Here is a 25,073-nt window from a genome sequence, read left to right as displayed (position 1 = left end):
TTTCATGTGTGAACATATCCCAATTGAACATTTTCTTTTTCCATTGATCATCAGGATCATATGGACTGATTCCTTTAAAAATATTTAAAAAGGCAATTATCTCTGAATCAGAAGGAATTTCAACATGCTTTGGAATTTTATCAATGGGATTTCTTCTGTATTCAAGAATAGGTGAAGAATCAACATAACCTAAACCATAGGTAGAAGAACTGGATACAGTATGTACAAGTAGCTCTTCTTGTGGATTGAAAAATACAACCTTTTTGTAACTTTCTTCAGAAGAGTCAGACGAAGGAGTAAATCTGATCATGTTTATCCTATGACGGTCTGATGACTCCCCATGTGGAGTTGGTGGTCCTGAAGAAAATTGACAGAAAGTCTTGGAACAGTGCGGATGATCACAGACTGAACTAAAAGGCTGAGATGGGCTCGGCTGTGAAAACATTCTTCTGATAGAATCATACACTGCTTGGTCTATTACAAACTGTGGAGGTGCAGAAGACTGACTAGGATGTAACTGACTGATTGTAGTAGGAATTGCAGAGATAGAAGTAGAAGGTCCTTCATGCTGAAATGTGTTAATTCTGGGAAATCGTGTGGTAACCTTTCCATCTATCTCTGTTATTATTGATTGTGCAGCAGCAACAGGTTTCTTTGTGGGTTTAACCCAATTGGTTACCCAATCATCAGGAGGACATAAATCATTTCTGGAAACATAGACTGGTGCTACAGGATTACAAGATGAATCATACTGGATAAGAGTGACTTGACCTTCATCTTTATCAGGGGTATGTAAAACAGCAGGGATTGTTGTATTATAAAACCTAACACAATTAATATAAAAAATGGCCAAATTTTTTGATTTTCTTTTGAAATTTTCATACCCGGCAGTCTGGATACCTAAGGTTAGGCATTGCAGGACATTTGGGTCGTCAAGTGCAACAGAGAAATCTGGAAAGACATCATACTGTACAGGGCCTTCAGCAAGGCTTGTTTCAATACCACCTATCATGGCCTGTGTGAATGTGGTCCATCGATTATCAAATAGGGCTGAGAACACATAAGCTTTTTGTCCTTTTCTATGTAGTGCATTCAGTCCTATCCTTACCATCCCCAGGTGGACATACTGGTAACCAGCTTTGAGAGCTGATTTGATATGTTTGGCTTCAAGAAGAGAAATAGTTAACATAGCATTCAAAGTTAAATCTGCTTTAATGGACTTTTCTTTGATTTTGATCTGACTAAGGGCACAGAAATTAAAAGAGGATAAATTTATGTATACATCATGCGGAGAAACTGGTGGAAGTTTCCAGTTAACAGAGGGATCTGTTTCTTCTTGTTCTATGATAGCAGAATTACCAGAAGTAGATTCAGATCTACATAACCCTTCTAATGCAGATTTTGATTTTTCTTCATCTTTCATAGTTCTAAAGTGCTTAGATCCAAAAATAGACTCAGAAGATTCAGCTGAAGAATGTCTAGGAGCATCCATTTTAGAATAGATAAATACCCGTTCAAAAGTCTTGCAGAAAATGATGAGAAGAATTGCGGTCTTCTTTTGAAAGAGAAATTGCGGCAAATTCTCATCCAACGTCTTCAACGCTCTCCAACGCCAACTCTGGCAACAACGAGCTCGAACGCTATTCAGGAATCAAGCGACTTTTTTCACTCAAACAATATCTCACAGCAAAATATCAACTCAAACAATACTTGGCTCTCATATCATCTCTCTACAGGACCTTTTGCCGATAATAAGAACAGCAAGATTGCGGAATCATGAACATGAACTGGAATTTTATTATATGGATGCTGAATTTACATATGAGAAATTTCTTTACAGAGGTCGACCGTCTACGCTTTTACCGGGCTTTATACCGTTCACAAGGAACAAGTATTACTGGAGGCTACCTGGCAATAGACAGACTCTGCCTCAGAAATTACAGACAATGAATATAATGATTATTTTATTTTTTTAATTTAAATTTAAATTTTACTTTTATTTTATTTTGACTGAGTCAAAATATTAGCAAGACATTACAACATCTCTACCACAGTGACAGAAGAACACCTTTGGAAGCAATAATGATTTTTCTTATATAAAATTGTCTTATCATTCCATGTAGAAGAAGTTCATTCCTGATACATGATATATCACCTCTTTCAATACTTTCATAAAAGAGATTTGATCCCTCGTGGAGCTTGGTAGATCCCTAGTTAAGATGAATCTTGACTAATAATTAATTATAATTATTAATTTTATGTATTTCTTTTATTTTTATTTTTATGTAATTTGACCCAAGTCAAAATATTAAACATTACAACATGTGGATCATACTAGGTTGCAATAAATATAATCATTATTATTATTATTATTTTTTTTTTAATTTTAATTTTAATTTTTTTTTTATTTTTATTTTATTTTGACTAATTGAAAATGTGAACAAGACATTACAACATCTTTACCACACTAACAGAAGAACATTTTTGGAAGCAATAATAATTTTATCATTCCATATAAAAAAATCCATTTAAATATAATTAATTATAATTATTAATTATATGTATTTATTTTATTTTTATTTTTATGTATCTTAATCGAGTCAAAATATCACATTACAACATATTTACCATTCTAAATTAGATAATACCTCTAACCACAATATTTTTCGTATATAAAATTGTATTATTTTTATAAATAATAATAATAAAATCCATTCCTGACTGTCCTCTTTCATACCTATAGCTCAACTCTTTCAATCCACCTCTCTAAATGGCTGTCATCTTTTATGTTCTCTATAAACGATTATATTCACAATGCATATAAATGATTATATTCAATGTGTGCAATGTTGTTGTGTTATTCAAGTTGTCTCACTTTATAAAATGTCAAACCAAAACATGTGTGAGGAACTTATCTTGATCACCCTCCATATTCCATTCATCTAAATTGGTTGGTGTGTCTGAAAACGAAAATCAATAGAGATTTTATTCATTCATCTAAATTGGAGTCTGAACATGAAAATTTATAGAAATTTTGATTATAACAATGTTTGGAATCAAAATCTTTGGAAAACCAAAATCTAAGAGAATTTAGAATCTAGATGCATCGATACCTTTTTAAGATTGAAAATATAAGAACCACTTTGAAACTGTCTTAGCTTCCAAGTTTTACGCTCTGCGCCATTGTATTGTGATTAAACCGGAGAGAACATCATCACAATGAAAATACAAAAAGGAAAAACCTCCACTGTTGCACTTGTGCATACAAAAACCCTACTCACATTCTTGATTTCCTCCTCTGTAAACTTGGGAACACCATTCTTCATCTGGGCTTTGATCTAGTCCAGCTTGTACACTTTTGGAGGAAGTTCAATCCGGCAGCTGTAATTCCATCTATCGCCGTTCAAGTCTATGTCTAAGAGCGATTCCCCCTTTATCACCAGCGTGTTCTCCTCCACATAAACTTTGACGTCTTCTTTTCCCAATCCCCGCATGTCTACCCACACATACAGAGCTTCCTTCTCTTCCACTGCATCCCAAGGCTTTCGCAGCCCACCCCTCACGGCATCCCCTGTTCTGCGAGACACACCAAGGAAAGGATTATTGAAGCGCTGATTAAGGCCAAACCCCAAGCTCTCAGACGATAAAATGGATTTGTTACATGGCAAAATAAAAGAAGGGTTTAAACCTTAATAGTGACATAATAAACCAAACAAGGACGAAATTCGAAGGAGTTTTACAATGCTCACCCATAAACATATTATACAAACCCCCGCTACGCATTTCAGAAGCCTGGCAGTATTGTTTGTCATTCTGAATCGATGAATCGTCCTCAGGCCTGTATTTCGCTGTAGCTTACTCTTCCCGGTAGCCTCTTCCCACTGGTTGGCGCAGTTATTCCATTACTCCTGCATTCCAATGCACTTTGGGACACAGACCCTTATAGCATCTCCAACGAGCTCAAATGTTCAATATTGGGTAACATCTCTGAATTGGAACACCCGCAGATTTCAAGACACTCTCACACCCGTTAAGTTCCCAATCGAGATTGGGACCAGCGTCTGCAGAGTGGAGCACGACCTCTAACAAAGACTTTGGAGGCCCGTAAGGTTACCCACTGAGTTTGGGAGCGTCAAGAGATTGAAGCAACCAGTCAAGTCAAGTCTTTGGAGGCCTGTCAGATTCCCCACAGACTCTGGGATACTCCGCAGATTGAAGCAATCGAACAAGTAAAGAGTTTTAAGGTTTGTCAGGTTCCCTACCGAGTCTGGGAGCCTCTACAGATTGGAACACCTGGCTAAGTAAAGATTTTGGAGGCCCTTCAGGCTCCCGAACGACTCTGGGAGCGTTTGCAAACTAGAGCACCATTCCAAGTCAAGACTTTGGAGGCGCCTCAGGTTCCCGATCGAGTCTGCCAATATCTGCAGATTGGGGCACGCCGCCAAGCCAAGACTTTGGAGGCGCCTCAGGTTCCCGACCGACTTTGGGAGCGTCTGTAGTTTGGAGCACCCGGCCAAGTTAAAAATTTGGAGGCCCGTGTTATAGACAATTTTGTGCCTTACAGCAACAAGCATGAATTGTCGATAATCCAAGGGATCAAAAGTTCCCTAAACATGATGTTCCTACCCCTAGAGGAACAAGGTCAGCAAACCAACAGGTCTCAGATCAGTTCTCCACCTGAAAACACTCAAAAACAAGCAATCCTGAAATCAAAGCAGGTGCTCCACTAGGCTTCTGCGTTGAAACACAACTGCTCCATGGTGTACCTGCGTTGCAAAGCAGGTATAACAAAGCCCACCTGCGTTGGGCGAGTTTGGACATGTGGCATAGTGAGTCATTGCTTTGGAATCTTCCAAAAATGACACTTGGATCAGGTATTTCGCCTTGTGATGAGTCAGAGGCTTTGTTTCTCCAAGTGGAAGCAAGGTTCACCAAGTGGACTCAAGAACTGAAGATCAACTAAAGATTAACTGAAGAGAGAGAGGACACAAGGCAGCTACACATCAGTTTCAAGCTGACTCATCCTTTCTCAATTCATCTATATATTGAGCTCTCTCCTATGAGCTCAGGAGGCTGGAATTTTGTGCAAAGTAATGATATGCTGTTGGTTTCATTCTTGAGTTATTGGGTGATTGTTTGAGAGAGGTGAAGAAGAGCAATTCTTTCTGCTGGGAGGTGTTGCTAGGTTGGAGCCTGCAATGGTTGTAATACTCTCAGAACCTTTATTTCTTCATTAATAAAAGCTATTGAGGTTCTTCTATGTGCTCTTGTTTCAATTATATATTGTGATGATTGCATGTTTGGTTTACACTAATCCATGAACCAGTTATGATTGCATGCCTCTTGTAGTTTCCTTCTTTGTTGTTTTGCAGGATCTCATTGCAGCTGGGCGAGCAGAAGGACAAAGAGCTAGGAGCAAGCGGCCAAAGAGGAGAGTTTGGATTCGACATTAAGCGAAAGGCAACGGTTAGTGCTTTCTCCATTCTCTTTTGCTTTCATAAAGAAGTAAACCTTCAGTAGTTTGTTTTACAGTTGTTGCTAAGGAACTGTCACCCTTAGAGTGGGTTAGGGTCATCCGAGTCGGATACTTTTCCCTACAACAAACTGGCGACTCCGCTGGGGACCGTATCCATTTGATTGTGTTTGTAGTATTTTGCTATTCATTTCCTGAACAAAAGAGTACCAAATCGAAAAGCTTTTGACTATATCAAAAGCGAAGTAGAGGGCAGCTACTCTTGCTCATTTTCTGAGCAGATTCATGATTGGAAGAGCTGATCTACAAAGATCCTTGTAAGCTCTTAGTGATAGCTTTGCACCTTCTAAATCATCCCTTTGAGTGTGCTTGACTGATTGCTTCTGATTTGAGCAAAAACCGTGCATTTTTGAGAAAATTATGACCCAGAAACTGTGAAAACGCAATTCTCGTTTTCCAAAGCAGGTAGTACACAGGCTACCTGCTTTGCAACGCAGGTCCCGAAGGGACCACCTGCGCTGAGAGCCAGTTTGGCTGTGCAGAGCCTGCGTTGGCCCAAATTTTCTTAGTGCATTTTGGGGTTTCCTCCTTTCTCTTGCCTGTTTTCACTTAGTTTTGCTGCTAGGTGTCAGTCTTGTGCCTGTTTTGAAACCAATATTACTTGCCATCATTCTGCCTCTGTTATATAACGAAATTGTACTTGTTCTTTGTATTTCTTTCTCATTTACAATTTCCCATAACGAAAAGTAAACTAGTCATGCTTTTGGTCTCTTAGATCTGAACCTGTGTTAGGCGTTTTGCTGGTCTAAAGAGTTAGCTTGTTTGCTGTCCATAGCTGATTAGTCATTTTACTTTCGTCAGTATGGTTTGATTTCATGTATTTCCAGTGATTAAGCAAGTAAATCTTAAGGTGTCTTTTGATTTTGGACAAACTTGTTTACTGTCGCTTTAAATCGAAATCAAAGTTATATAACCACTTTCTTTTTGTATCCATCCACATTAAGAAAGGGAAAAGAAAATACATGCATTGTGCATTTTGCATTTGACTGTGTGCTTGACGATTTAGGAAAAATTTGCATTTTAGTGTGTGCTCTATGATCTGTGTGAAAAGATTTGCCTTTCTTTTCCCTCAGTAGTTAAGGTTTTCAAAGTTGAAAGATTGAAAAGTTTGCTTCTCATCTTAGACTGCATTCAGGAATTTGTTATATACATCTCGTGGTGATCCTTAAAGGCAAACTGATAAGCAAGATCAACATTAAAATAAATCCAATTTACATAACAACGCTTTGTAACATAACGCAAACACATAGAGGTCTAGGTAGAGACATGTTCCGGCGTCGTTAAACATAGTGACTGTCGATCTCTACGAAGGTGGGTGATTCCTCCTGAGAGTCGGTGGCACTAATACGGACTTGTGCTCCCACGTACCGTCGCGTATATATTGGGAGACCCCTATAGGCAATTATCCTTTATCCATAGGAAGCCGTGTCGACCGCCCTACTGATCGCGATGCAGTGAACACAGCATTCACGAAGATCGACCACCCGTACCGTAAAACGTATTCTGTGGTTTCGCGAAAAGTTTGGCACACCCTCTGCCTAGAACTCCAGAGCAGTTTCTTTTGGCCTTTTTCAAACTCTATAACTGAAAAAGTCCATCCGAGCATTTGTCACTTCGGGCTCGTTAAAACATTGAAGGCGACTAGAGTCATCTTTAGCTTTTTCTCGACTCTTAAAACATGAAAAAGCAAGTTTGTGTCTAAAAGCGTCGTTAATAAAATTTATTTTAAGCGGAACATAATCACCTGTTATTCCCACGTTGATCTTTCAGTTGAAAAGTATGGAGCCCACCAACCAAGGAGGCAACCTTGGCGGAAGTCCAAATCCCTTCTCCTCTTGGGGAGAGGTTGGTGCGCCTCATATGGCAACATTGTCAGTTCCAGGATTGACAATCGGCCTACCTGTATGGCTCTTTTCAACTAATGTAGTCCAGATCGCCACTAATCCTGAGCAGTCGAATCAACAGTCAGAACAGTCTAGAGCTGCCCACCAGCCTTCCACTTCTTATAATTCTTCCTCTGATCCTTCATCTTTACAAGGTAGAGCCGGCAAAAGTCAGCCTCCCAGGGAGAAGAAGGAAAGCAAGAAGAGAGAAAAGAAGCAGAAGGAGCCTATGGCGAAGGCGACTGGGGGCAAGCAAAAGACAGCTGACAAAAACCCACACACTGCACCGACCGGGCCTAAATCGCCATGTGTCATTTGCGAAGGGGCCCACTTCAATCATGATTGTCCTTGTATTCCCCGGATACTAAGGGACTGGTCCCCAAGATTGCACAATCCGGTAACATCAACCTCTGGCAGTCATGTTGATTGCAGTCCGTCAACTAACGAGAGTGAAGGACGAAGAGGGAGACCAAGATCACCCTGTATATTGTGTGAAGGCGAGCATGCCATCCACCGATGTCCATTCTTAGATGAGGCAAAGAGAGTTTTAGAAGATCGTCCGGTTTCACCGTTACGACTTCCTCCTGGATACCAAAAACTCGCGCCTAATCCCTCGATAGTTGAAAATCCAGCTGACCCGCTCAAGTGGTCAGCTGAAGTGTCGGTCATTGAGAATGAACCTACTGAATCCAGACCAGACGAAAGTCTAAAGGTCGAAACGGCAGTTGACCCGGTTCTTCCTTCAGAGGTTTCATCATCCAATGACTCCGTCATTGAAGAGCCATCTTCAAATGACACCCTCACTGAAGAGGATAAGGATGACACCGTCCATATTCTTTTCATCAACACAGACTCTGATGAGCATCAGGGCAATGCGCCCATTCCTTTATCGCAGGAAGGAACATCGTCAGGGTCGTATCTGGCCGTATATTCGGTCCCACCACCAAGCAACCTAGTTGTATCCTTTGATTGGAATCGACTAGGCAGACCCCGGTTACCAGCCAGTATCCCATTCAGAATCATAGTCCAAATCTACAGAATGGTGATGGCTGGAACTATCATTGATGAAGGGGCATCTGTGAGTATCCTTTCCTCTGTTGCTTGGAAAGCACTGGGTTGCCCGGCGCTTTTACCTGAGATGAGAAATCTATCAGGTTTTGATAAAGGAACCAGTCACCCGTTAGGGATTCTCCCCAATGTTCCGGTTACATTGAAAGGGAAGACAGTTCGCATGAACATCATGGTCGTCTAGGGACCCTTGGCATATAACTTACTCCTTGGATGAGACTATATATATTGCATGGAGGCAATAGTGTCCTCACTCTTTAGAGTCATGTGTTTTCCGCACGAAGGAAGAATGGTCCAGCTCGTAGACCAACTTTCATTTCCAGGATCACGCATTGCAAATAGTCAAATACCATCCCTTAACGGTTTATTCGCTCAAGGAATGCCACCGCCCCCAGTTCTACTTCCCGATGAATGCGAGTAATTCGGAAAGAAAAGAACTGGGACCCAGGGGCATGCACCCTGGCCTGCCTCGGGCAGAGAAAACCTTAGGTATAAAGTTAATTTCCACAGAAGGATGGACTAGTCCGTACCCCGTCCGGCAGAGGAAGAGAGGGTTGTTCTAGGATAAAATTCTTTTGTCAAAGTTATGTTGAAGCGGAAGAATCGCTCCCTTTGTCTAAAGAAGTGGGCTCTCCTAAGGAGGGGGTCTATTTGTGGCAGCAAGAAGCCACCATCTTTGAATGTCAAGCCTCACCCATTAAAACAAGCTGTTTTGAAGGATAAGTAGGGGCAGTCTTCAAAGAAAGAGATGAAATTGCTGCAACAAGTAGTCACCATCCTTAGCAACCTAATGATAGACATCGCCGAAAAGAGAGTTTAGTTTGTGGCAGCAAACAAGACCATTTTTCGGATAATAAGTAAGAGATGGCAGAATCTCGAAATTATACTTTATACCTGGGGGCATGCAAACCTTTTGGAGTGCAAGCACGGGACGACTATTTATTTTTTAAATTTTTAGGTCCTCCCTTTAAACCTGCAGGTCTAACCCGTTAAACTCGTAGGATTAGCCGTTTCCAGCTTGCATAAAGAAAGGATGAAGGGCAAAAGTTAAAACCTGCCAAATTGGAGTAATTAGTGAGGTATCGCTCCTTAAATAAGATTATCTCACCTAAGGCATTCCTTGTATTAAGACTGGTATAATCGAGCAGTTTTAGCAATGTTCATGCTCGTTAAAAAATAAACGCAAGAATCGAGCAGTTTTTGTGTAGAGTTCATGCTCGTTAAAAAATAAACATAAATTGTGAGCAATCTTTCCCTAGCAGTTCAAGCTCATCCAGAAAAAATGAACCGGTAAACAACCTCGAGAAATGTAACCTTTGAAAGCCATATTAAAAGCCCTTGGTCGTGTTTATATGCCATCACCTCCATCTGTTAATTTGGCCAATCGTTCACCTCCATATGTTTGTTTACCCATTTTGAGGAACAGCTGCGAAGAGTGATTTCATTTAGCCATCCTTGTGACACTGCCGTGATTGGAGAATTCCAACCTGTACCTGGAATCTGCTGCTATCCCTGTTCATCACTCGTTCCTCAAAAGACGAGTCTTCTTTGAGCTCTTTTCACTGACTCGTAAAATATGAAAAGTTTGCCGAGTTTTGGCCTTCCAGCTCGTTAAAGCGACCGGAAAGCTATCCCTCCTCTAGATTTTAATCTTTTTGGACCTGAGGGATTATTGCACAAAAAGATTGAGCGCTTGTTTTGTTCGGCTCGTTAAAGCAACCGAAAATTCATCCCTTCTGTATTGTTTTATACTTTTTCGGACTTAAGGGATTAGATGACGAAAAAGGAATTTTGGAGTTAACTTTTCGTACCTTTTCAGACTCTCTAAAAATGAAAAGGACCGAGTTTTCCTTGTCGTTAGACTCGTTAAAATGATTAAATAGCGACAAACTTGTCTTTAGACGAGAACGAGTTTCCCTATCGCTAGGCTCGTTAAAACATAGCGATGGGCTTGCCCGAAGGGCAGGTTATAGAACAAGCATATGTTATCCTCCTCAAGCTTGACAAAAATAAAGAGGTACTGGTCAGCAATGACTGGGGAAAAATTGGGAGAACCTCACAGCATTAATGGTAGCAAGTCGCTCTTGAACATGACACTTTGTCCTCCGTACCGCATCGGGTTGGGTTGTTTCATTCACCGGTCACAGAACCATGGTCCTCGCCACACCATCCACAATTGGGGTAATGCTACCAATCCATCACATCAGTGTCGTTATATGTTCAAGAGATGTGGTTCTGTAAAGAGTCAACCGTGTTCCACCAACTGCCATACATTATCCTTCATCCACTTCATGACCGCCACCCTGAATCATACATCACAGTTTGTTTTCACCTCATCACAATCACTAGCTCCGTTCCGTGTCATTGATGTGGGATTCATTAAGGCCCTCCTTTGACGGATCGCTCCTTGTTGACATCAGCTCATTATCCAAGGAGTTGATCTAGGAACACCCCCCTCAGTACTTTGAAGCTTGCATGCCTCAATGGCAAGTTTCTCACTTCCGGCGACAGGTATACATCAATGACCTTCGACCAGAAGATTTTGCATGGTGGTCGACGCCAAGTCCTTTATTCCCACCATGTAGATTGTACTGCCGTACCTTGAGGGTCATCATCGTTATCGGTGATTCCTCTCGCGCTTGTTAACGGTTTACATCATTGACCGGTAATCAAGCGATGTCTTTCCATGTTCGACTTCAAGAAATTCTCACATGGATCGACTTGTACATCGAGTGAAGATCGGAAGAGATTGAAGACCCCGGATCTAGTTTCATCCATCCGGGCTGCGATATATATTCAGGACATAAAGACATTTGATATGTACATCATTGCAGCAGATGATCATCCTTTTCAAAGGATGATAAATTCGGCAGAGAATTATCAGTCTACCATCAGACGATCGTCTGTCCTATGTACCAAAATGTATTTATAAAGCTGAGCATGGGAATGCCCGCCTCAGCTAGATCATGAAAAATGTATGAAAAATAATGTATTGTATTGTATCTTATTACAGGACACTTCTCAACAGATTGAATGAACTTCGGATCCTCTCAATAAAGCATTTCACCCGATAAACGACCTCATACTTTAGGGGGCATCTGTTATAGACAATTTTGTGCCTTACAGCAAAAGCATGAATTGTCAATAATCCAAGGGATCCAAAGTTCCCTAAACATGATGTTCCTACCCCTAGAGGAACAAGGTCAGCAAACCAACAGCTCTCAGATCAGTTCTCCACCTGAAAACACTCAAAAACAAGCAATCCTGAAATCAAAGCAGGTGCTCCACTAGGCTTCTGCGCTGAAACACAACTGCTCCATGGTGTACCTGCGTTGCAAAGCAGGTAGAACAAAGCCCACCTGCGTTGGGCGAGTTTGGACATGTGGCACAGTGAGTCATTGCTTTGGAATCTTCCAAAAATGACACTTGGATCAGGTATTTCGCCTTGTGATGAGTCAGAGGCTTTGTTTCTCCAAGTGGAAGCAAGGTTCACCAAGTGGACTCAAGAACTGAAGATCAACTAAAGATTAACTGAAGAGAGAGAGGACACAAGGCAGCTACACATCAGTTGCAAGCTGACTCATCCTTTCTCAATTCATCTATATATTGAGCTCTCTCCTATGAGCTCAGGAGGCTGGAATTTTGTGCAAAGTAATGATATGCTGTTGGTTTCATTCTTGAGTTATTGGGTGATTGTTTGAGAGAGGTGAAGAAGAGCAATTCTTTCTGCTGGGAGGTGTTGCTGGGTTGGAGCCTGCAATGGTTGTAATACTCTCAGAACCTTTATTTCTTCATTAATAAAAGCTATTGAGGTTCTTCTATGTGCTCTTGTTTCAATTATATATTGTGATGATTGCATGTTTGGTTTACACTAATCCATGAACCAGTTATGATTGCATGCCTCTTGTAGTTTCCTTCTTTGTTGTTTTGCAGGATCTCATTGCAGCTGGGCGAGCAGAAGGACAAAGAGCTAGGAGCAAGCGGCCAAAGAGGAGAGTTTGGATTCGACATTAAGCGCAAGGCAACGGTTAGTGCTTTCTCCATTCTCTTTTGCTTTCATAAAGAAGTAAACCTTCAGTAGTTTGTTTTACAGTTGTTGCTAAGGAACTGTCACCCTTAGAGTGGGTTAGGGTCATCCGAGTCAGATACTTTTCCCTACAACAGCCCGTTAGGTTCCCGACTGAGTTTGGGAGCGTCTGCAAACTGGAGCACCCGGCCAGCCAAAGACTTTGAAGGCCCTTCAGGTTACCGACTGAGTCAGGGAGCGTCTGCAATATGGAGCACATAAGCAAGTTAAGGGTTTGGAGGCCCATTAATTTCCCGATAGAGTGTGGGAGTCTCTGCAGATTGGAGGACTATTGGAAATTTCTGGTAATTTCAAACACAAAAGACCAGAGAACAGTGCTCTGATACCAGTTGTTGGGAATTTTTTTGCTAAAATTCCAAAAACAAAAAAAAACTGAACAGAGAACGACGCTCTGTTTTCTGGCATAGGATCTTTAACACAGCGGAAACAAAAAAAATTGTTTTGCAGGAGAACGGGGTTTTCAACAACACAAACATAAAAGGCTTGTATTCATTTAAAAGACTGCTATTACAAAATATTTGTCTTCCTCTATCAGAGGGATTACAACAACACTGATGTGTTCTCTTTTCTTTACGCTGCTGTGTTCTGCACTGTTGTGCTCTAACTCTCATCCGCTCTCACACTCTCTCTGTTACAAAACTGAAAAACAAAACTTTATATCTACTAGATTATGCATGAAGGGGTCAAAAATGGCCACCAACTGCAAAATGTTATGGACCTCTGATACAGTCTGCTGACAAAACTGGCCTTTTCTGGTACTTTGTTGACCTGCAGGAGTTGGACGCAGTGGAATACACAAGAAACCATACTCCTTTTAATGCACTTACCTGCTCGAGGCACGTCCTTCTTGTTCTCGGCCATTCTTCTTCTTTAATGCAGCTGGTGAGCAGCAATGGCACAAAACCTTCTTTCTTCCTTGGGAACACAAAGGTAGGTTAATACATAAATAAGGTATGGTGAAGGGGGTACACAAAGCCAGAACAAATCACAGTCGTCGGATCTGCAGATGTGCGTTGGGATCGCATCGCAAAAGAAGACGTTACTGGGGAATGAAGCGGGGTGAAAAACGGCGATGTGCGATGATATCGTATCGCAGTATCGCAATCGGCGGATACAAAGGCGGAGGGCTTAATGCACAATGGGAGAAAGTTGCAATGTGCGATGTGCGATCTTATCGCAAGGTCGCAATCGCAGAAAACAAAGAACGTAGAGGGGCAACAGGTCGAGAACGCGATTTGTGATTTGTGATATGCGATAATATTGCATCGTTGCGTCGGAAAAAAAATTCAAGAGAACTCATGAAGACAATGGTCATGAATGTGATTTGCGATCTGCGATGAGATCGCGTCGCAAGGGAAAAATAGTGTTGCAGTTGAAATTAACATTTCAACGCTCCCCTTTAATTTCAACTGCTGGGTTATCAGTCATACCCAGACGTTTCCTCAAACACTCAAAACTTTTCTATCCCAACGGCTTGGTCAGAATGTCCGCAACCTGTTCCTGTGTGCTGCAATGTTGTAAAATAATTTCTCCGTTGTTCACCAATTCTCTGATGTAGTGGAACTTTGTATCAATGTGTTTCGTTCGCTTGTGAAACACAGAATTCTTGGACAAGGCAATGGTTGAGCTATTGTCACAAAAAATCATTGTTCCTTTTACCTGCTCTTGGCCTAAGCTCCTTATCATTCTTCTCATCCAAACCGCTTGACATGCTGCTGCTGTAGCTGCCACATATTCTGCCTCTGCTGTAGACAATGCTACAAAAGGTTGTTTCTTAGAAGCCCATGAAATTGCTCCTGAACCCATGTGAAAGAGATAACTGGATGTGCTTTTCCGATCATCTACACTTCCAGCCCAATCGTTATCGGTGTAGCCAACTAAATCTGAACTTTCTGAAAAAGTATATAAAATGCCAAATCTTTTAGTACCTTTGACACACCTCAGAATTCTTTTTGCTGCCTGCCAATGTCCTTCTTTTGGTCTCTCCATGAATCTGGAAATTAAACTAACAGCATACATTATGTCTGGCCTAGTTGCAGTCAAATACATTAGGCTTCCAACTATGCTCTTGTACACGCTAGGATCAAAATCCTTGCTGCTGTCCTCTTTGCTGAGTTTTAATCCCATCACTGTGGGAGTGACTGCTGCCTTGCTGTCTTGCATGTTAAATCTGCCCAACACTTCATTTACATATTTTGCTTGCGAAATAAAAATTCCATTTTCATTTTGATCTACTTCTATTCCTAAGAAGTATCTCAGCAAACCCATGTCAGTCATTTCAAATTCTTCTTTCATGACTGATTTGAAATTTTCAATGAGGTAGTCATCATTACCTGTAAAAATTACATCATCAACATACAATACTACAATTAAAATTTTATCATACTTTTCTTTGATGTAGACGGTGGGTTCTCCCTCACACTTTGCAAATTCATTTTCCAGTAGATAGGAATCTATCCTACTGTATCATGCTCTTGGCGCTTGCTTCAGCCCATAAAGAGCTTTCTTCAATCTGCACACTTTGTGCTCATGGCCTTTCTTCTCATAGCCTGGAGGTTGTTCAATGTAAACCTCTTCCTTTAACACTCCATTTAGGAATGCTGACTTCACGTCCATTTGGTAAACTTTCCACTTGTTTTGTGCTGCTATGGATAGCACTGCTCTCACGGTTTCCATTCTTGCAACTGGTGCGAAAGTCTCCTCATAATCTTTCCCATACTGCTGCTTGTATCCCTTGACAACAAGTCTTGCCGTATGCCTTTCTATCTTGCCTTCAACATTGCTCTTTGTCTTATAGACCCATTTAACTCCAATGACTTCTTTACCTTTTGATAGCTCAACCAAATCCCATGTCTTGTTTATTTCTATGGCATTGATCTTCTCATCCATAGCTTCTATCCATTTCTTATTTTTAATTTCATCTTCGAAATGAATAGGGTCATCAACATGACAATACAGAGCAAACAAGGAATTCATTCCTTCATCATAAATATCACTTAAATTTCTGAATTTCTTACTCTTTCACTTGGTGTACAAGTGCTTGAAGAAGCACTTGAATTTTCTCCTTGTGGTGTGCTTGGAGAAGCACTTTCATTTCTCCTCAAGGGTGTCTCTTGCTGTCCTTGTGTTGGCGCTGCTGTTTGGGGATGTGTTTCAGCCAACTCTTCATCATCTTTATCATGAGACAAACAGTTTTTAACATTAACTGTTTTCTCTATACTTCCATCCCAAGCTTCCTCCTCAATGAACTGAACATCTCTACTCACAAAAAACCTTTTGGTAGATGGGATATACAACCTGTAAGCTTTGGATTCCTCATTGTATCCAATGAAAATACATTTCTCCCCTTTGCTGTCCAACTTCTTCCTTAGCTGATCTGGAATGTGTGCATAAGCCACACATCCAAAAACTTTTATGTGGGTGACTCCTTGCTTTCTCCCACTCCATGCTTCTTCCGGCACTTTGTTCATCACAGCTTTTGTAGGACACCTATTCAAAATATATACAACACAGTGTACAGCTTCAGCCCAATAATCATTGGGCAAATGTTTTGCCTTCAACATGCTCCTCGCCATATCCATGATTGTTCTGTTCTTCCTTTCAGCTACTCCATTTTGCTGTGGAGTGTACCTTGCTGTAAACTGCTTGTGTATTCCATTTTCTCTACAAAACCGTAGGAATTCCTTGGAGATATACTCACCTCCTCTGTCAGTTCTTAGAACTTTGATATGCAGCCCGCTTTGGTTTTCCACAAGTGCTTTGAAATTTCGAAATTTTTCAAACACTTCACTTTTGTTCTTTAGAAAGTAAACCCAAGTCTTTCTGGTGAAATCATCAATGAATGTTAGAAAATATTGGCTGCCTGCTAATGATGGAGTTTGCATTGGTCCACATAAATCTGAGTGGACAATCTCTAAGGGTGCCTTTGCCCTTATGCTTTTCCCTGATGGAAAACTTTCTCTGTGTTGTTTCCCCAAGATACAACCTTCACAAAGGCTGTCCGGTTTCTCTATCAATGGTAACCCTCTTACCATTCCTTTTCTGCTCAGCGAGTTAAGACCTCCAAAGTTGAGATGTCCAAATCTCAAGTGCCACAACCAATTTTCATCCTTTGGTTGGCTTTGGAAAGCCTCTTGTGTAACTGCTGCAATTACTTCTTTATTTTTCAGATCTTCCCTTATTCTGAGAGGGAACATCCTATTCCTCGTCATCTTTACTTCAGCAATACATCTTTTACTGGGTGCTCTATCCATGATGGTGCATACATCATTCTCAAAGAAAACATTGTAACCCTTTTGAACAAGCTGTCCAATACTTAAGAGGTTACACTTCATTTCAGGAACATAATAGACATCTGCTATGGTTTTCTTTTCACCTTTCTTTGTAAATATTTTAACTTCTCCTTTGCCCATAACAGAAACTTTACTATCAGTCCCAAGTGTGACTTGTGACTTCACACTTTGATCTAAAGCAGAAAACAAAGCTATGTTTCCTGTCATATGGTTGCTGCAACCAGAATATAGAAACCATATGTCTTCGCTGTTTGTTTCAGCGATATTACAAGCTAACAATACATTATCTTGGCTGATATTTTCTCTAGTGATATTTGCACTAGATCTATTGTTCATATCATGCTGTTTCTTCTTACACTCACTGGCATAGTGCCCATATTTTTTACAGTAATAACATTGGACATTGGATTTTTTATACCTTTGTCCTTGAGCATGATGAAGTCCACTTTGTTGGCTGCTGCCTTGGCCTTGGTTCTAATTTGGATTGCTGCCTCTTCCTTGAGCGTTTGCTGGACTGTTCCTACCACCTCTGTTTTGGCTTCTGCCTCTTCCTCTCTTGTTTCCTCTGCCTTGACCTCTTCCTCTTCCAAAGGACATCTGGGTCTTGAAGGCTTGCTCTAGAGATGAGTTTTCATTTCTACTCAACCTCTGCTCATGTGTTATCAGTGATGCATGAAGTTCATCAACTGAAAAGTTTGAGAGATCCTTTGTCTCTTCTATGGTGGTGACAATCACATGGAACTTTGAGGGTAGGCTCCTCAATAGTTTCTCCACAATCCTCCTTTCTTCAAGAGTTTCTCCATGAGACCTTATCTGTGTGACCAGACCAATCACATGTGTGAAGAATGAGTCAATATTATCTGACTCCTTCATGCACAGATTCTCAAAATCTCTCCTCAGCAACTGTAGTTTTGTTGTCTTCACTTTCTCCATGCCTTGATAGGCTGTCTTGAGAGTTTTCCATGCTTCTTTGGATGTTTTTGCTGCTACTATCCTTGGAAACACACTCTCATGCACTGCTTGATATAAGAATACGAGGGCTTTTGAATCCTTCTTCTTGTAGCTCTTCAACAGATCTTTCTCTGCCTGAGTTAGATTATTAAACTCATTTTCATCTGGTTCTTTAAAACCATCTTCAACTATTTCCCATAAGTCTTGTGAGGCAAACAGGGCTCTCATGGTTATTGCCCAATAGTCATAGTTTTTTCCATTAAACTGTGGGAGCTGAGTATTAAAAATACCGATGCTGGTGCTGGCCATTCTTGCACTCTCAGCTATGCTTCAAATATTTGACTGTGTATTTAAAAATCACTGACTGTTTCTTCAACAACTACACAAAAACTTTGAGAAATACCTGGATCCTTTCTTGACTGAGTCTTCACTCTGCTGGAGAAGCTGCTGCAACAAGAAAACTTCCTTCAGCTTCTTTGACACCTTCAAAGAGCCTGGACTAGCTCCGATACCACTGCTGGAAATTTCTGGTAATTTCAAACACAAAAGACCAGAGAACAATGCTTTGATACCAGTTGTTGGGAATTTTTCTGCTAAAATTCCAAAAGCAAAAAAAAACTGAATAGAGAACGACACTCTGTTTTCTGGCACATGATCTTTAACACAGCGGAAACAAAAAAATTTGTTTTGCAGGAGAACAGGGTTTTCAACAACACAAACATAAAAGGCTTGTATTCATTTAAAAGACTACTATTACAAAAGATTTGTCTTCCTCTATCAGAGGGATTACAACAACACTGCTGTGTTCTCTTTTCTTTACGCTGCTGTGTTCTGCACTGCTGTGCTCTAACTCTCATCTACTCTCACACTCTCTCTGTTACAAAACTGAAAAACAAAACTTTATATCTACTAGATTATGCATGAAGGGGTCAAAAATGTCCACCAACCGCATTTACAAAATGTTATGGACCTCTGATACAATCTGCTGACAAAACTGGCATTTTCTGGTACTCTGTTGACTTGCAGGAGTTGGACGCAGTGGAATTATCAAGAAACCATACTCCTTTTAATGCACTTACCTGCTCGAGGCGCGTCCTTCTTGTTCTCGTCCATTCTTCTTCTTTAATGCAGCTGGTGAGCAGCAATGGCACAAAACCTTCTTTCTTCCTTGGGAACACAAAGGTAGGTTAATACATAAATAAGGTATGGTGAAGGGGGTACACAAAGCCAGAACAAATCACAGCCATCGGATCTGCAGATGAGCAGCGGGATCGCATCGCAAAAGAAGACGTTACCGGGGAATGAGCGGGGTGAAAAACGACGATGTGCAATGTGCGATGATATCGTATCGTAGTATCGCAATCGGCGGATACAAAGGCGGAGGGCTTAACGCACAATGGGAGAAAGTTGCGATGTGCGATGTGCGATCGCATCGCAAGGTTGCGATCACAGAAAACAAAGAACGTAGAGGGGCAACAGGTCGAGAACACGATTTGCGATATGTTATAATATCGCATCGTCGCGTCGGAAAAAAAATTCAAGAAAACTCACGAAGATAATGGTCATGAATGCGATTTGAGATCTGCGATGAGATCGCGTCGCAAGGGAAAAATAGTGCTGTAGTTGAAATTAACATTTCAACAAGGACCCGACCAAGCAAAGACTTTGGAGGCCCGTCAGGTTCCCGACCGAGTCTGGGAGGGTCTGTAGATTGCAGCACATGACCATGCCAAGACTTTGGAGGTCGGTCAGGTTGCCGACCGAGTCTGGGAGCGTATGTAGATTGAAGCACCCGCCCATGTCAAGACTTTGGAGGCCAGTCAGGTTCCCAAATGATTCTAGTAGGGTTTGCAGCTTGGAGCACCCCAAGTGAAGAATTTGGAGTCCTGATAAGTTCCAAAATTCATTTGAAAAAGTTTCAAGATATCCGGTGTGTAGAACAACTTTTTCGAGACGCTTGAGCTTGTCAATGGACTTTGGAACTTTCGAAAGGGGAGCATCAATATGCAATTCCATCAATTGCAGAGGTGCCTACAGTGTTCAGATGCATTATTAAAGTGAGTTTGAACCTCTACAGCTTTTTGTCATTGTGGCATACGATAACAAAAACTCAGTTCAACAATTTTTACAATATGAAAAAAAAGTAAATAGATCTGTTTAAAAAACACGAAAAACAACACTATACGTGATATTCATGTTGCCAGAGTCTTTTCAGTCGTCGCCCTTCTATATGTAGCACTCTTAAATTCTTTAATGGAATCCAGGCAGGTAAAGAGGACTTAGGACAATGCTCCCAACGGAAATATAATAGTGGTGGTGACTGTTCACTTCTCAGTACTCTTTCAACAGAATGACTTTCAGCCCTAAGCAGCTGCAACCTGCTTAGGTTGCATCTGCCGGCAAGGTTTTCAAAAGATTTTTCAGGGCCATTTCTGTGAACCATGCTAATTCCACGCCCCTGAATTGTTCACCCAGAGCTGTTAGAAACAAGATTGAAAATATTGGGAAGTTCTAAGATTTCAGAACTTGACAGACAACTTTGATGGCACAAGGCTATTTCGAAAGTCCATCAAGAATACTTACAAATGATTGGCTAGACATATTATGAAGAAGATTCTCTGTGAAACGCCAAATAGGACGTGGATATGTTGGTGTACATGCACTTAGACTAGCTGTGTTGGTGTACATGCACCTAGATTAGCTCCAGTTAACTTATTGCTTGCATGTGGCACATGTACACATTAACATAAGATAAAGCACACTTAGCTTTAGTTAGCTTTAGTTATTGCATGTACAACTAAGCTTAACTTAGTTTCTTTTATGTATTTATTCTAAAACTAATATTGTAGAATCAATTTTTATTCTTTTCTCAATTCTTGCTCGCTTCCTCCCTTCTCTTGCAAGCTTGTTTATTGTTTTGCAGATCTAGATCTGTGTATCTCAAAAATCTTACATGGTATCAGAGCACAGAGATTTGTAATCAGTGCACAAGCAATTTTATTTGCAGGTTCAGAAGATTGAAGCAACAACAAAGAATGGAGTCTAAATTGGAGTTTCCACAATCGGCAATTCTCACTCCATATAATTATTTCGAATGGAAGCCAAAGATTCAACTTCATCTCAGAAGTAGAGGCTTATTTCGAATAACCATGGGAACGGAAGTTGAACCAACATCGGCAATGGAGAAAACAAGATATTTCAATCGCATGGACGAGGCCTTCGGCATCCTATGTTTATCTATTTCTCCGGAACTGCTATTTCATGTTGAATCATGTTCAACTCCAAATGAAGTATGGAAAATTTTGGAAGAATTGTTTGGAAAACAAGATGAAATGTAAGGTCACATTCTGGAAAATGAGTTAAACTCATTAGATCCGAGAAACTTTGAGAACATTCAAGATTTTTTCACAAGGTATAAAGCCTTGTTGGTTCAGCTGAAATGATGCAGGATCGACAAATCCAAGCAAGAAAAGCAGTTGATTCTTTCCATTTTATCAAAACTTGGTCCAGAGTATGCAGTATTCGTCTCTACATTCCACACAGTCAGATCTGCAACTGGTGCAGCTTGGAAGATGCCCTCACTGGATTCTTTTATTCAGTCTTTGATGCATGAGCAAGATAAGCTCATCAAAATGGGGACACTTAAAAATTCCAAAGCGCATGCGCTTACTGTGCATGCAAAAGGAAAGGCAAATTCCAAAGACCATCAGAAAGGAAAAGGGAAGAAGGATCCTGATCCAAGAAAGGGAGGACATCCAAAACCCCCTGATGGATCATCTGGCTCAAAGGAAAGGACAGGAACGAAAGGGCAATCAATGTGCAATTATTGCCACCGTGGTTTTCATACTGAATCTGCATGCATGAAGAAGACTATAGATCTTATGGCGCGGACACTCTAGCAACACAATCTTGGAGACCACATTCCTGAGAATGCTAAGAAGAAGTCTGGAGAAAAAGCACCAGATCCAAGAGGTAACAGGCATGCTTTAATTGCTCTTCATTCTGCACCACAAGAATGGATCATCGATTCAGGAGCTTCACATCATATGGCTTCTTCGCATGCACCAGTAGATGAACTTGTTACCAAATTTTCATCACCACTCATTGATGAGTATGCAGATGAAACTTCAGACCCGCATTCTGATGAAGATGAGTCTTTTCCTGTGACCCCTGTTAGACAAAAATCTTACAAATACGGAGCCACTGTGCAGGAATTATTTGATGCCAACAGTCTCACCTCTGACAATAAGACCATCTACCCGTACACCACGCTCTTGGTTCCACTGCGAACAGAGCCCACGAGTTCCCCTGCCCCGTCACCGCCCCCGCCTCCCCCAACCTCGTTCCCCTCACCTCCGAGCAAAGGTAGCTCCAACGCGGGGCTTCGAGTCGGCCTTGGTGTCGGAATCGCCGCCGCCGTGGTGGTGGTAATGGCGGTGACAGTTGGCTGTATTTTATTCAGAAGAAAGAGAACTAACCGGCGCCGCCCGGAGCAGTCGAGCTCTGAGCCGATGAAACCAGAATTCGCCGCGAAAAAAGGCGCGGCAAAGGCGTTGCACGACGATCTGGTTGTCGGAATTCAAGAACTGGGGCAAACCTTACCTCGGTACAAATTGAAGGAACTGGAAGCAGCCACGGCGAATTTCAACCCGGCGAACAGAATCGCTGGTTCTGTCTACCGCGGCGTCATCGACGAAACCCCGGTGGCCGTGAAGCAGATTCAGGGTGACGTCTCTCAGCAAATTGGGATTCTTCAAAAGCTGAAGCATTTCAATGTGGTGCACCTGTCGGGGTTCTGTGTGACGGAAAACCGTTCATATCTGGTATTCGAGTATGCCGACAATGGCTCACTCGCCGACTATTTACAGAGCAATTCGGTGCTTGGTCTGAACTGGCGGCAGAGACTGGAAATCGCTCTGGACGTGGCAAATGGGCTCGCTTATCTTCACAATTTTTCCGTTCCGGCTTACGTCCACAAGGACATAAAGAGCAGCAATGTTTTGCTCGACAGGAATTTCCGCGCCAAGATTGCCAATTTCGCTCTGGCGAAATCCGCAGGCGAGGGTTTTGCCGTGACCAGACATGTGGTGGGCACGAAAGGATACATGGCGCCGGAATATGTTGGGCAGGGTCTTGTCACGCCGAAGCTAGACGTCTTCGCCTTTGGTGTGGTCATGCTGGAGCTTCTCTCTGGCAAACCCGCGGTTATTCGCGGAAATGGAGATGTGCACAAGGAAGTTATGCTGTGGACTACAATTGGGGGTTTGGTCGAGGGTTCGAATCCCAAGGAGAAGCTCAAGGGTTTCATGGATCCGGCATTGAAGGATGAGTATCCGTTGGATGTGGCGTTCGCCATGGCAGAGCTGGCCAGGGCGTGTGTTAATGAGGATTTGAATCGACGGGCAAGCATTAACGAGATTCAGATGAGTCTATCCGCATGGCTATCTGATTCTTCTCATTCACGCGATCTGGAATCTGCGGATTCATATTCAAACAACGGCAGCGTACCAAACACATCGAGATCCACATGCACTTCATTAGAGAACTCTTTCATGATGGGATCATCGATCTTCAGTACTGTCCTAGTTCCGAGCAGATTGCTGACATCTTCACCAAGACTTTCACTAAGCAGAAGTTTCGATTCCTGTGAGATCGACTCGGGGTGAAGGACACGACTGCCTAGCAGTTGTCTTTTCTCTACTTTTGCATTATATTTTGAGGGGGGGTTTTCTTCCCACTGGGTTTTCCCTCTTTCCTCCTTTTTATGCATTGTATATGGGTACCTAAAATGGCCGTGTTGCCGGGACTCATTCATTTTGCATCACACTCACCTAAGTTATGCTTAAGGGGGGGTGTTGGTGTACATGCACTTAGACTAGTTGTGTTGGTGTACATGCACCTAGATTAGCTCCAGTTAACCTATTGCTTGCATGTGGCACATGTACACATTAACATAAGATAAAGCACACTTAGCTTTAGTTAGCTTTAGTTATTGCATGTACAACTAAACTTAACTTAGTTGCTTTTATGTATTTATTCTAAAACTAACATTGTAGAATCAATTTTTATTCTTTTCTCAATTCTTGCTCGCTTCCTTCTCTTGCAAGCTTGTTTATTGTTTTGCAGATCTAGATCTGTGTATCTCAAAAATCTTACAGGATATTCTGGATTCTCGGCGATATCTCTGCCGAGGTCTCGTAGGTGGTCGTGCATTCTGAGACGGTTCGCACTGTCCACCTCAACCAAGCATCTGTTTTCCAGCTTCCAAAGACCCAGCAACCCTTCCCAGTCGGATCCATCCCATACTCTCATAGCGGTATCCCTGTCTTCTCCTATAAAGAAACAGGCTGATTCTAAGAATATCTGCTTCTCCTCTTCATCCAGAGCATCGTAGCTAATTCTAAGTCTGCTTCGTATATCGTCGGGAAGTACTTTGGAGGTTTTCCGCAATTGCGCACTCCAATGCCTCAAACATCTTTTCCACGAAGAAGCGCCCCAAGCACTTTAAGCGATAGTGGCAAACCATTGCAGACTTGCAAAAACTTAACCACTTTTTCAAATCCTATAACAGGACGGGGTTGACCGAAGGCATGCCAGCAAAAGAGTTCTTGCGAGTGCTCTATATTGATGCCTTTCAGTGTATAAATGGATGACTCACCAATACCTGCGCTTATAAGCACATCCTTATTGCGAGATGTGATTAAAATTAAGCTACCTACACCAATAGTATCTTTAACCGGTGCACATAATGCATCCATTTGATCCATATGATCAATATCATCTAAAATGATAACAGCCCGCCAAGACCTACAATTCCCAAAACTTTAGCCTTCTGGCTTTGCCACTGCAGTGACAATGTCCAGTCCACATCTTTTATTTTGTCATCGAGGCCAGTAGGGTATTTAGCAATGTTCAAAGGTGGTTTGCGAACCTTTTTCAAAACTTGTTGGACGACCTCCTCGACCAGCTGCCACTCTTCCCTGAACAATATTCACAATCACAGTTATTTGACTAATAGGAAACATCTACATAAATAATATGTGATATACTTATCAAGCCAGCAATGCACAAAACTCAAATAATAGCGAGATTTGGAGAATCTGATTACTTGTCCTTCAGAATACTTGTCCTTCAGCTCAAAACCGCTTATATCTGCCACGGCAGAAAGAGCATTCCTCCATTTTTCCATGGTCTTGGGGTCATACCGCCGTTGAGAATCAAATGTTCTCTTCCTTTCGAGCATGCCCAGAGTCCGCGCA

The 25,073-nt window shown here is 41.6% G+C and overlaps 1 protein-coding gene and 2 pseudogenes across 1 annotated transcript; 1 reads left to right on the top strand and 2 right to left on the bottom strand.

Annotated features, from left to right (window-relative positions):
* Positions 1–3,164: 3,164 nt before the first annotated feature.
* On the bottom strand, positions 3,165–13,432 carry LOC149214722 (small heat shock protein, chloroplastic-like; annotated as a pseudogene).
* Positions 13,433–13,524: 92 nt separating this feature from the next.
* LOC149214721 (protein LYK5-like) lies at positions 13,525–23,442 on the top strand. The gene is made up of 3 exons (XM_089389488.1): positions 13,525–13,808; positions 21,992–23,313; positions 23,432–23,442. The coding sequence occupies exons 1-3, from the start codon at positions 13,525–13,527 to the stop codon at positions 23,440–23,442; spliced, it is 1,617 nt and encodes a 538-aa protein (XP_089245614.1).
* LOC149214720 (disease resistance protein RUN1-like) lies at positions 23,439–25,057 on the bottom strand (annotated as a pseudogene).
* Positions 25,058–25,073: the final 16 nt, after the last annotated feature.

Source organism: Pinus tabuliformis, chromosome 1_1 (genome assembly GCF_031772625.1).
Source record: "Pinus tabuliformis cultivar Carrire ecotype Pingquan chromosome 1_1, CPIR1, whole genome shotgun sequence".
Lineage (NCBI taxonomy): Eukaryota > Viridiplantae > Streptophyta > Pinopsida > Pinales > Pinaceae > Pinus > Pinus tabuliformis.
Note: the sequence above shows the minus strand (reverse complement) of the source record. Positions and strands in the feature narration are given on the sequence as shown.